Source organism: Carettochelys insculpta, chromosome 24 (assembly GCF_033958435.1).
Source record: "Carettochelys insculpta isolate YL-2023 chromosome 24, ASM3395843v1, whole genome shotgun sequence".
In the NCBI taxonomy this organism is placed as follows: domain Eukaryota; kingdom Metazoa; phylum Chordata; order Testudines; family Carettochelyidae; genus Carettochelys; species Carettochelys insculpta.
In genome coordinates, this window is record NC_134160.1 from 2,469,601 (window position 1) to 2,482,570 (window position 12,970).

Sequence of the window (12,970 nt, forward strand, 5' to 3'; positions counted from 1 at the left end):
AAGTGAATGGGGACCGACAGACACCTGATGTTAAAGATACACAAGAGCACAGCCAGGGGAGAAGCGAGGTTTGCTGGATGGGCTCTCTGTGAGTGTCAGAAGAGGTATGCATCTCTTAGAGCTGGAAGGGCCCTTGGGAGGTCAGCTAGTCCAGTCCCCTGCCCTCTTGGCAGGACCAAGCACCATCTGTGACATCTATTTGCCCCAAGCCCTAAATGGCCTCCTCAAGGATTGAGCTCACAACCCTGGGTTTAGGCCAATGCTCAAACCACTGAGCTATCCCCCATAACTGTTCATTCCCCCTCTGCACTTGAGGAAAATGGCTGCAACAAGAAACAACACAACAGGAAATTGGCCTTCTATTTGCTTCTGTGACAGTCACATTAGGAAACCTGAAACCACAAAAAACCCACCTGGCTTGCACTCCGTTACAGGTCCCACTCTCCCAGCTTTGCATAACCCCAGAGCCTTCAAACGTTTGGTGTTGCAACCAAGGGACATGCATTTCACTGTGAATTTTGGCTGCTCTTTACTGAGTTTTGCTTTGAGAGTTTGGCTTTGTTCAGACCAGGAGCCTCCAAGCAAAATGGACAAAGGAGACATGGAGGGCACATGGGGCACCCAGGTGGACAGGGAAGGTGTTGGCCATACTGAAAAGAGCCTTGTCCTGCAGGAACAAGGTGTAACAATTGTCTGTGGCGCCACTGCAGCTCACAACTCTGAACTCTTGCCTACTGCAAAGGCCCCCTGTTAGCCTGAGAGTGATCTCTAACTGATTGCCAGCGCTTAAAGGCTTTACCAGCTCAGAGGACAAGGGGTGGGATGTGAAATCTCTGGGCCAGTGTTTGAGCTCAAGCCATCTCCACAGCCACTGAGCATCAATAATATCTGCTAGCTTTCCAGCAGCCCCCAGGACAATCAGCTGGGGGAGCGTCTCATTTCAGTTCCCAGTGGCATCTCCCGCTTTTTGGTGGTCACGGCAGCAAGCCTGAGGACAGAATGGGACCAGGAGCCGGAACCACTTGCCTGCCTCCAGAGAACCCACCAGTGAGTGTGTTGGCCTAGGCCAGCTACACAGTATGGGGGAATCTGCTGCTGTCTATTCCTAGAGCCTGTGCAGGTACGAAATTTGGTTCCACAGCTGCAAAAATGCTCCACAGATACCATGACATGTCCCCAGAATCCAGGGAATCCCCTTGGTTGTCCCCCCTGTGGCCAGCATGAACTAGCACCCACAGTGTTTGTGAGGTCACCCCATACACAGAAAAGCATTTTGCAGAGCACCCCACTGGGGCAAGGTCACCTGCACGGCACTAAGGCTGGGGGCAGTGTGCTCGGCCGCAGAGCCTCTCTCGTGCACGACAGCAGATAAAAGTCTGGTTTAGCTCAGTACCGGAGAGGGGCAAACCACTAAAAGCAGGCCAGCCAGTTTCCAACCAGCCACAGAGCCTGCCTACCCCAGGCATGGGGGCAGGGCCCCCTCCTGGAGAGAAGGGCAGGGAGCCAGGCCCATCACTAGGGGATGCACTCAAGAGGGGCTGAGAGGCCCCACTCCCCAACCACAGCCCAACAGCGCTCGGAGACACAGGAGGTTCTGGGTCAGACCCAACCCTCCGAACTGGGAAAGCTGAACCACCCTGAGCCCAGCCCAGCCCGAAAGCTGAGCCGAGCCGAGCCGAGCCGAGCCGAGCCGGGCTAACCCACCCTGAGCCCAGCCGAGCTGAGCTGAGCCGGGCTAACCCGCCCTGAGCCCAACCGATCCAAACCGGGCCGGGCTAACCCGCCCTGAGCCGAGCCGAGCCGAGCCGAGCCGAGCCGGGCTAACCCGCCCCGCCCCGCCCGCACCACCAAGCTCAGCTGCCTATCGATGAGCTCGGCGGCGGCGCTCAGCGATCGATTGGCCAGGTCTGTCTCAAGATGGCGGCGCCCATGTCCGCCGCCCCGTAGGGCGCTCGAGATGCTGTTGCTGCAGGGCCTCCGCGGGGCGCTGGGCTGGGCCCGGAGCTGCCGCCTGCCGGGTGCCAGCTGGAGCAGGGGGATCGGCGGGGCCCTCGGCCTGCAGGAGGCGGGCGAGAGGCGTTCGGGTGAGGCGGCTGGGGGGAGGGGTCCGCACGTGGGGAGAGGGACGGGGGGGGGTTCAGGTGAGCGGGGGTGGCCAGCAGGGGGAAGGGAGGGGGCTGGGGGGGGTGGGGAGCCGGACAGAGGAAGGGGTGGGGGTCGGGGGGGCTGACGGGGGGTGGGGAGCCGGACAGAGGAAGGGGTGGGGGTCGGGGGGGCTGGCGGGGGGTGGGGAGCCGGACAGAGGAAGGGGTGGGGGTCGGGGGGGCTGAGAGGGAAGGGGGTTAGTCAGGTGATGGGGAAAGGAAGAGGGAAGATAGGGTGGGGGCAAGGAGCAGGGAGGGCCATGGGAATAGAAGGTGGTTCAGTCGCAGTTGTATGAGGATAGTGGGGTGGGATGGAGATGAGCTGGTGGTATTCTGGGCTAAAGGTGCTTGAGTGAGGTGTGGGGGCTCCTTTGTAGGCTCCCTGCTGGGTCTAAAGTGGCGGGGGAAGCAAAGTTTTGCAGCTGGGACATTGGGCCCAAGGGTGGTGCCATTCCCAGGGGAAATCAGGGTCCTGGAGGCCCCAGGACCGAGTGAATGTGGGATCCCAAGTTTCAGGGTATACTTGCTTGTTAGCAGGTTGGGATAGGTGAGGGCCTGTATGACTTGGAGCCTTCTGTGCAGGGGTAACACTAGGTCAGTCATTTCTCACATGGATTGCCAGGCGCTGTAATCGTCCACTTATTCCAAACACGTGCATCAGTATTCGTGCCACAGCATTGCTTCTGAGCTATGTTAGCCAGTTCCTGCCACAACCTTGGAGATAAGCTTCTGTGCTAAAATATGCGCCATCGAGTATATTCTTACCAAACGTACAAACTATATGGATGACAGATAGTTGTGTCTCTCATAAATCTTTGCTTTCTTCCATGAAGTTTATAGCCCACTTCTTCAGACAGCCAGATGTTATGCCAGGCCTGTGAAAAAGAGGAAGAAAGGTAGGGTAGAGACTGGATTATGACCACATTTCACAATGTTTTATTCTTAATTATATTAATATTGTAACCAATTTGGGGGGAAGGGGAGGGAAAAGGTTGCCCTCTAGAAGTGGTGTGATAATTTGGGAGAGGGGGACTACTTGAATTACTCAAGTCATGTTGCAGAAATCCTAAAAACAGTTTTGTGACAGCAAACATGCTGGGCTGTTCAGAAATCTTAACTGGGCTGTCCTTTTGTGGATTACATGGGGAATGCTTGCTTAAGTCAATGTGAGCATTTGCAGTGACCTCAGTGGGTTTGGATCAGAACCAAATCCAGAACACTGTGGCCAGGAAGCAGGCCCATATCAACCCCCACAACCTGCCTTCTGGTCCAAGGTTAATTCAAAACATCTTTCTTGGTTTTTCTCTTCACAGTTGAAAGAGCCCCTCTTTTGTTTTGATTTCTCTCTCTGATCCGTTCTCCTCCCAGATTCGCTAGGGTATGAGACAGCCTTGATTTAATGTGCTGTTCTTCACAGGTTGATCTTTTCTTTGCAGCACTTCCCAGCCACCTTGATGACCTTCATCCTACCATGCTGAAGAAAGATTATGCCAATGTCCCAGTAATCGATAAGTATGTTGCAGAAGCAGGGAAAGGGGACGTGATTAATCACCTCGGAGATTTAATTATTAAAGAGGTCTGACCACAGAAAGTAGTAGTTGTAATACTGCTAGCATTTACACAACACTGTGCAGTCATTCACTCTTCTGTCTGGAGAGAAGTGCACAAGTTTTGAAATTTGCAGAAGTGGCCACTGATTCTAAGGACATAGGAACTGAAAAATGGCTATGCTAGGTTAGTGGGCCTGTGGCCAGTCTGGAGAGAATGAAAAGGATGGGACTGTTGCCCAGTGGTCCATCACCTGTTGTCCAGTTCCAGCTTCTGGCATTTGGAGATGTAGGGATACCCAGAGCATAGAATTATCCCTCTGATCATCTTGGGTAATAGCCATAGATAAACCTGTCTCCAGGAACTTATTTAGTTCTTGTTGGAACACGGTTGTGCTTCTGGTGTTCAAATAATACCCTGTAAACAAGGTACACGGGTTAACTGTGTGCTGAGCAGAGTACCCTGTTTTCTTAAGTTTGTTTTAAACTTGCTGCTTATTAATTTCATTGGGTAACTCCCTTGTTCATGTGTTAAGTGAAGAGGTAGATAGCATTTCCATAATCACTTTCACCACGCCATTCATGATTTTATCGATTTACATTGTATTCCCCCTTATTCATCTCTTTTATAAGCTACACAGTCTAAGTCTTTTTAATTGCTACTCAGATGAAAGCTGGTCCATACCCCTGATTTTTTTTTGTTGTCCTTCTCTGCACCTTTTCCAGTTCTAATATATGTCTTGAAAGATTATGGCCTTAATAGGAATCATTTTGTTTTTGAATGTTCACTGAAAGTTGATCTCCAGCACCGAGATTGCACATCATGCAGATTTTGGATGTATCAGTACTCCATACCAAATTGAAACATCTCGATCCTATTATCCAATTTAAACAAAACTTACATACTAACTGTTAGCAGTCATTTGTTTTCAAGAATGTAAGAAATGGTTTGATTTGCATATTATTTTATATTGGTAGAAAGCCTACTCTGTTTTAAAGCTCCTTGAAACACAGAAATGCTAATCGTTCTGGAAATCTGAATCAATAGTCAGAATTAAAAACAAAATTAACACATTACATGTTCTGCTTTGTTTTATAAAGCAATCTGCTCTCCCTGCAGGGTTGATGATGTAGTGAAAAGACTGTTGTCTCTGGAAATGGCAAGCCAGGTTAGTGTCTCTGTGGTTGTGTAAACACTAGAAATTTGGTTGGCCATGCCTCTGTAAGATCTGTCTGTATGACGAAATTTAGTTCATAATTTACTTCTTCAGGTTTGTTAGTTTTGCCAAGTGACTTCAAATCTGGTGGTCAAAACACCTGATCTGATGGCAATTAGCTCACAATATGCCTAAAATTCACTGAAAAAGCTCTCATTTATACTAGTAAAATACATGCATGTGCTATTTTTTTAACATATATTAAGTAAGTGAGAAAATGCTGTAAGAATCACAGAAAGAACCACAGTGCAGTTCAGTGCCAGGAAATGATACCTGTTTATTCTAGAAAATGATGTATGGTCAAAATTAATTTAAAAAAGTGGTTTTATTACTATTTTTGAGTGTCTCAAAAATGCAGGCATGTGAAAGCCACTAGAAGGCCTGCATGCCATGGAGCTGCTTGCTTTCTAAATCAAAAAAAAAAAAGTACAAGAAGAAAAGGAAACACACAGCTAACAGAGTCAGTGCTTTGAGGTGGTGGGGTGCCTTGCTTCTAGAATAATCCCAAGAAAAATAACAAAGCTGAGCACCTTGATTTCTGTCTGCCCACAGAGGGAAAAAGTGAGGATAAAGACACAACAGTTGGTCGAGAAGATCAGGAGGACTCCCAGTGACAGTGGTTCCTTTGAGGTGCAAAGTAAGTCCAAGAGCCGAAGAGAGAGCATCAAAAGAAAGCACTCCTCTGCTTTTATCCAGCCATTTCTCCTCTCGTTTTACGAAGGCTTTAGGGATGTTGAAATGGCTAACCAGTTAGCTCTTTTAACACTGGTCCTTCAGCTCAGCCCTGCCATGATGTCTCATGGCCAGCCGCCACCACAGGAAACAGGCAAGAGCCAGTTATCAGGTTAACTGGTAAGCATACAGGTAAGCCACATGCTTACCAGTTAATTGATTAACATCCCTACAGAGCTTTTGTGAGAACTACAAGTGTCACCTGTGTGGGAGCACTGGAGATATCTCGCCTGCGATAGGCACTGGGGGATCCTTGGAGTCTGAGAGTGGGATCGATGTAACATGCTTTTCCAGTGGCAAATGGAGCAGCATGAACTTTTCTAATGAGTGCCTGTTGCTGCATAGAGAATGAGACCTGGTAGGAAAAGTGGGGACCAGGGCCCCTCTACCCCACAACAGGAAAGTTCAAACTCTGGGCTTCGTTTATTACAGTACACTCTCTCATTTCTGGCAGCCCTGGGACCGAGAGTCTGTCCGATATTCAAATCTGGATAATAGGGAAGTATACCTAGCAATGCATGACATTAACGAAAAACAAGATTAGCTATTAAGAAATAAACAAAAGTGTATGCAGAGTACTCTAGTTATTTACCACCAACAGTAGTATTGTACACTGTAAGCTTATACTGTACTTGCTGTATTTACTTTCACTGTACTGTACTTATGGTTAAAATGCTGGTTATTTGAGAGTCCTGGGTAATAGAATGCCGGATATGAATGAGTTTACTGTACTGCAAATGAAGGACTTTCGTAGCTATGCTGTGGGGAGCCAGGCAGTACTGCATGAAACTCATTGCACTGCACTGTCTGATCCTGGACAGTCAGCTACTTGGCTGACATCATCTTGCAAGAGAACTTCTTGTAGTTTGTTGCTCCAGAGACTCCGCTGCAACTATTGATGTTGCTACAATATTGTCACAGTAATATGCCTCTTCTTGTTTTTCCTCCACTATTTCTGCAATTGTGCTGTCCCATACCCATCAAGATGAAGCAATAATACAAGGAGGGAGCGTATGACAGGAGTTGTGGCTTTTGAAAGATCACTGTTGGGTTTGGAAATAACACCCCTTTCTGTACACATACCAATGGTTTAATGAACTCTTAAGGGATGAGTACGGAGGCGGGGGCCAGGCTACTGCGTAACAATTCATGTGACAGTGTGCAACCTGGTCCAGAGATTCGTATGGGACAGGGAGAGCTGACTCCTTCCAGACACATCACCCTTGTGTTAAAGCTCCATGCTGAATCTGGCAGCCATTGTCACCACTTTTCCCACCTGCCAAAAAGAGTAGTGCCTCTCTGGGCTTAGAGATTTGGCAGTATTGGTCTGTTTCAGCAAAAACAAGGAGCTTGTGCCACCGACTCTTAGTTGGTTTTTCTGCGGGCTCAAAGAGCTGTACAGTGCTAGAAGGTTTGCAGTACCATCATCCTTCTTCCAAGGCTTTTCATTACAAATGTCTGCTCAGCACCTTCCCAGTTGCAATGCTGAAGTGTTTCCCCCCACCCACCCCACAGTAGTGTGTGGGGTAACCAGACCCAAATGTCCACACTGCACAAACTGCTGCACCTGGCAGTTTCAGCACAAAGGCTGAATTGGCCACAGAAATGGAACTTCTCAACACTTGAAGCAATTCCTCCAGGCCCAAGCTCAGGTGTCTTGGTAGGGGGCAGTGGGTACTGCCAGTACTGAAGTGCATTATCAATTTAAGTATAGTCAAGTATCGTTAAGCAGAGTGGGCTGCTTCTTGTTCCTCTGAGATCGAACCTGAGTGGAGGGAGGGAACATAAAGCTGTCACCATTTAAGCAGGGCAGCAGACATGTCAGCTGAAAAGTCAGGCTCTCAATTGTTATTAAAATCTTCTTAATACATAAGACAGTTTCACAATAAATGCAAAACTGATGGTTAGGTTCTGGGGTGTTGAATTTTGAAGATTTATATTGTATTTTATTTACAAATTCTGTGCGAGTGCCCAGAGTTCTGTGCACATCAGGTACCCAAAATGTACCTAATGTAGCCTGTCAGAAGCCTGAAAAAACATCAGTGGCAGAGAATGTGTTGCTGCTTTGATGCAATCTCTTATTTGTCTTTTACAGCTGCTATTTTGACTGCCAAGATTCAAACTCTTCAGGAGCACCTTCATATGCACCCCAAGGTAATTCTCATTACAGTAAAAGCTTTATTATCCAGCATCCACCATTCCCCAGGGATGACTGATAATAAAATGTGCCAGAAATTCAAGCTGGTGTTGGCAGCTGGCCCCACTCTGTCCACCCGGCTGGGCAGCCGGCCCTGCTCTGAGGGGTCCTGGCTGGGCAGCTGGCCTGCGTTGCCAGCCCTGGCCAGATAACTGGCCTCACGGAAGCTGGCTCTTCAGATGGCCTCAGCTGGGTAACCAGCCCTGTGGCATTCCAGTTATCCAAATGTGACGATTATCCATGTGCCAGACAACCAAGTTTTTACTATAGGTATGTAAATGTACAAATCTGGGACCAGCCTGAGGGTTTTGTACTTTGCCTCAGAACTAGAGAGTTTGAATTGTGCAGGAGATTCTCATTCGGTTTTTAAAATATCTATATCTCTTCCCTTCTAAAGAGGTGAGGTCACTGGCAGGGTTTGAAGCTGGAGAATACTGTAAGCAGTAGCTCAAGTTTCAAGGACTGCTTTGAATCTTACTGCACCAAACTGGAGACTCTTTGGCTCACAGTTATATTTTCAGAGATACAAATTTGCTCCTGGAGCAATGGAAGCCAGTGACTAGATGCCATTGAATTAACCGCGAAACTGAATCATGCCGCTAGTTCAGATCGGCTTTTCAACTGTTGGTTATTTAACATATTTATATATTTCAGCTAGAAACCCATTCCTTTCTGGTATTAAACATTTTTACCAGACAGGATTTATCTCAGTGCCCCATTGTCTTAAAATGTAGTTTGATATTTCAAAACCCCCTAGGTTTGAAGTCCAGACTTGGATCATCAGCAAAAACAAGTTTGTGCACAAGATACTCTTAAGTTCTTGGTGAAGTTGCTTGGAAATATATTAACAAAATATGGCCCAAAATTATGCTTCAGTTTCTCACATTAAAGTTGTTCCCCGTTTAGCTTTACGTTTATGGAATTAAAATCTTTTAAGATCTGGTCTACGCTATTGAGTTAGGTTGATGCAAGGCAGCTTGTGTCAACATAATTATGGGAGTGTCCATGCTTTAACTGTGCTCTTACCAGTGTGAGTGTCACACTACACTGACTGAAGAACTTCACCTCCATGAGCAGTATAGAGTCATGGTTGATGTAGTTAGGTCAATGCAGTATCAGTGCAGAAACTGCATTGCTTATGTCAACTGTTACAGGCTTCAGGAGTCATCCCACCAATGCCCCACACTGACAGTACAATCAATACAAGTGCTCCTGGTGTAGACACACACTCCTGACACAAGGAGCAAAGTGTTGACGCACACAAGAGATGTAACTACTGCAGTGGCTGTGTGCCAGTGTAAATTGGATCAATTTAATTTTGTAGTGTAGATGTAGCCTGAGAAGGTCGGGGTTATAATACTGGATTGGGATCCCACTAGTTCAATACCCAGCCTGTAGCAGCAGTTGTACCTTCTGTTTCTGCGATAATAGGAGCCTTTGAAATGCAGTTGACTGTGTGCAGGAGCTGTGCACCTGGTGTGGGGAGGGGATTGCTTCTGACACCTGCAGGCAGTTCTTATATCTTGAAGCTGGAGATTCCCCTAATAATAGGGTTGAACAACTTTGCCGAGGATAAATCAATAGACCCGCCTCAGGTGAAATTGGTCCCAAGTTTAGACCGTGAAAACACAGCTGAATGCTTCTGTAGGATTTCTGGAACAATTAATGTTAGTGGAAGCAGAACTTCTATCCAGTAAGACTGTCCCTTCAGTCTTTGGCACCTGTCCAGTGCAGTTTAAGGTAGTTTTGAGGAGTGTGAAAGTGAAATTGAGCAGAAAAAGGGAGTATACAATTGAAACTGACATAGCCGAAAAACTGTAAATCAAATCCAATCAGACTTTTCAGAGTTTATCAGGATCTGAGGTGCTGGTTGTATCTGTTATTGGAAACCCTGGATTCTGTGTGTGTAGTCCAGCCATCTGAAGAAGTGGGTCTTACCCACCAAAACTCCTGACCTAATAAATGTGTTAGTCTTTAAGGTGCTACAGGACAGCTTATTATTTGTGAAGCTAATGACTAACACAACTCTCCCTCAGAGTCTGTTCTTAAAATGTTACTCTTATCCAGTGTTCTCACTAATCTTTTCCCTCCACGTGTGGATTTTTTCTATCCATGTGCTGAATTGCTCCATGAACCAAGGCATGTGCGAATGCGCACCACCAATAGAAACACAAAACCGAGCTCTGGGCACCCTGCTGATCAACTGGGCGGCATTTGACTCTCTCCTGAGCTGCCACATAAGCGCTCAGCTTACAGAGAACACCACTTTTATTGTTCCAGCAGTAACCGGGGCTGTTGTGAACTACTGATTGGGATGGAGTTACAGTCTGACTGCAGCTAACATGTTCAATCCCATGCAGGACAAAAGTAACCGGCGTTGCATGCTAATGGCCATAGATCGCAGGAAGAAACTGCTCAAGTACCTGCGTCGCACCCAGTATGACATCTTTGAGCGCACCTGCCAACAGCTGGGCATCCAGTACACGTTTCCGCCACCTTATTGCAGGCGAATGACCCGGCGATGGGTTGCTAAGAAGGCTTTCTGCCTCAAGGTATGCAGTGCAACCAGCCAGCACCACTCAAGTGACCTTCCTGCTAAGGGGCACAGTGGTTTGGATCACTGCTGACATGTGCAGGTGGGGAGGGAGTGACTCTCCCCTGCATTTACTGTATCAAGTCTGGGATGTGCTTTGAGTTTGAAAAATTAGAGAGAGAGAGAGATGAGCTCTCCAAAGGCTGCCAAAGAAGGTGAGTTAGGAGCTGGATGTTCTGGGATCACTGAGAGGGCTACCAGGACGGCCTGCTTTTTATCTGTCTGAAAGCATCAGGTTATTCTGCTGAATTGCTCTGAATGAGAGATTCTGCTTTTGTAACCCATGCCCCTGTGTGTGGTTCACTGTCCTATGTAGTGGCATTAGACCATTTACACAGTGGAAAAAATGTGTCCTCTCCAGCCTGAGCTGCGAGCCGGGGGCTTTTAGCTCAAACTGTAGCAGTGCCTGCACTAAGCTCCAGAGGTCCCACGTTCAAGTCTGCCTGTGGGCAGTTAAGTTTTCAGTTACAAGCTCAGGATAAATCCACTTCTTCAGAGTGCTGCTAGGAGACTGAGTATGTAGAAATGAAACTGCAAGGTTCTGTTATTTCTTGGGAAATAACAGCCTCATATGTGAGTCAGAGTCTAACTTGGTGGTTCTCTGTCAAGGGTTCATGAGCCCTTTCAGAGTGGTCGCAGGGCCCCACACTGAATCTGAGTGGCGTGGGGCTGAAGTTGGCACCTCCCCCTTTCCCCAAGCTGGGAGAGGCATGGGGTTGAAGCATGTGTTGCAGGCCCCTCCCCACTGGGGCTGAAACCACACCAGCCCTTCCCTCCCCCCAGCCAAGAACAGGCAGTGATGGGGGGGTTTGAAATATGTCTCCCCCCGCCCCCAAATCTGGGAGCAGTGCAGGGCGAATACTGGCACCCTGCCCCCAGCCCACCAAAGCCAGGAGTACCAACAGCAAACCACATATGCATATAGCCAGGAGCAGTGGAGGGGGCTGAAGTCACGAGCCCTAGAATCCTCTCTCCTGAACCTGGGAGCTCCCTGGCCATACACAGATTCTAGTAATCCCCTCCCTGCACCCTCAGTGCACTCTTGCACATGTGGCCAACTGCTTTTCAATGGTTTCAAACTTTCTGAACAGAGTCTGCCCTTTCGAGTTACAATTTTCGGTTGTCACGTCTCCCTGCCTCCCAGGGTAGGTAGCCTCCCGAGTGAATCCTTGGATGGGGGTGGCCATGCCGAGGCCAAGCTTACTTGGGCCTCATCAGCCCTTCCTCCTTTCACCCCTCTCCCTGAAGTGAAACCTTTGCCTGTGCCCCAGGGTGTCCCCACCCAACCCCTAGTCCTATGCTTAACCCCACCCTCCCAGTCCCTGGAGTTTTTATATTAGGTCAAGGGGGACTACAGCAGAAAACCAGTTGAAAATCCCTGATCTACACTAATGTACCTGAGGGTGAAAGCAAAAAACTGTATTTAAAAAACCCTCTAAAAACCACAGTACTTTGGCTCAGCAAAATAATAGCAGTGTGGAAATAAACACATCTGCTGGAACTCTCGTGTTTGGGGTCCCAGAAAGTGAGATCCTGCCTGATGCAGTTGCTTTATTGAGATGTGCCCTCTGCCTTTTAAACCTGATGTTAGGGAAGGTCTATGAAATCTTATCAATTCTTGCATGATCCTGGCTTAATGTTAGAACTTTTTCTGACAGCGGTACACGATGTTTCTTTTTCTTTCCCTCCTCTAACTCTGTCCTGCAGGTTTTCAAAGAGGTTCAGAAACTGAAGGCATCTGAGAGGCTAAAGCAGAGACGAGAATGGCAAGCAAAAGCAAGGGCCGCAAAGGAGCAGGCGCTGCGAAGTGAAGGGACCCCAGTCTAGCAGCACCCTGAACAGCTGTTATGTTCTGTAGCTGATTGCGAAAAGTAATTTCTCCTTCCCAAATGCAATAAATGATTTTAAAGCTACTGTTTCCAATGTCTTGGTGTGTGGCGTGTGTCCTCTGTACCACGTGTGAATGATGAAAAAACCCTGCATATGCAATGAAAATACCCAGTGGGTGTAATGACCAGTTTGAGGCACTTGAGCTGCTTTTTTGAGCACTGTCCTCACTGATGGTGCTAGGAAATCTTTAATTTTAGAAATCCCACTCCATTTTTGGTTGGCAAGAGAGTGTCTTTTGACAGCCACCTAGCTCCTCTTATTACACAATGCATAGTTCACCTGAAGAGCTCTCTGCCTCATATTGCTGGTGCCAAGAGTTTAGCAGAATTTAACCAATGGTTATCTGTAGAAATGACATATAAATGAGAGGAGGGACAGTTGCAGGAAGTTAGCCAACTTGTGACTTACCACCAACCCCTACAAGTCACTCTTTGAATACATTCACTCTTTTGGCTTTCTTGAAAGTGGGAAGACAAAGCTTTGAGGTAAGTGGTTCTTGTTTCATTTCAAATTGTGGGTTAAATTACTCTTAGTTGTAAAATACTTCTTGTCCCTATTAACCGAGTACAATTTTTACCTATTAATTTGCCAGGCATCCAGAACTCTTAATGCTGCTCTTTGAAAAGCATTCCAGGCTATCAGAGGGATGT

General features: G+C 47.5%; 1 protein-coding gene across 1 annotated transcript; it reads left to right on the forward strand.

The window, feature by feature from the left end:
* Positions 1 to 1,852: 1,852 nt before the first annotated feature.
* MRPS15 (mitochondrial ribosomal protein S15) lies at positions 1,853 to 12,348 on the forward strand. The gene is made up of 8 exons (XM_074976249.1): positions 1,853 to 2,084; positions 2,978 to 3,040; positions 3,581 to 3,656; positions 4,812 to 4,860; positions 5,461 to 5,545; positions 7,736 to 7,794; positions 10,198 to 10,389; positions 12,138 to 12,348. The coding sequence occupies exons 1-8, from the start codon at positions 1,868 to 1,870 to the stop codon at positions 12,255 to 12,257; spliced, it is 861 nt and encodes a 286-aa protein (XP_074832350.1). The 5' UTR covers positions 1,853 to 1,867; the 3' UTR covers positions 12,258 to 12,348.
* Positions 12,349 to 12,970: the final 622 nt, after the last annotated feature.

Coding starts and splice junctions, on each gene's coding strand:
- MRPS15 (XM_074976249.1), top strand. CDS start 1,868: ATGAGCTCGGCGGCGGCGCTCAGCGATCGATTGGCCAGGTCTGTCTCA. Junction 3,041..3,580: donor TGTGAAAAAGAGGAAGAAAG/GTAGGGTAGAGA, acceptor TTTTCTTTGCAG/CACTTCCCAGCCACCTTGAT. Junction 3,657..4,811: donor AATGTCCCAGTAATCGATAA/GTATGTTGCAGA, acceptor CTCTCCCTGCAG/GGTTGATGATGTAGTGAAAA.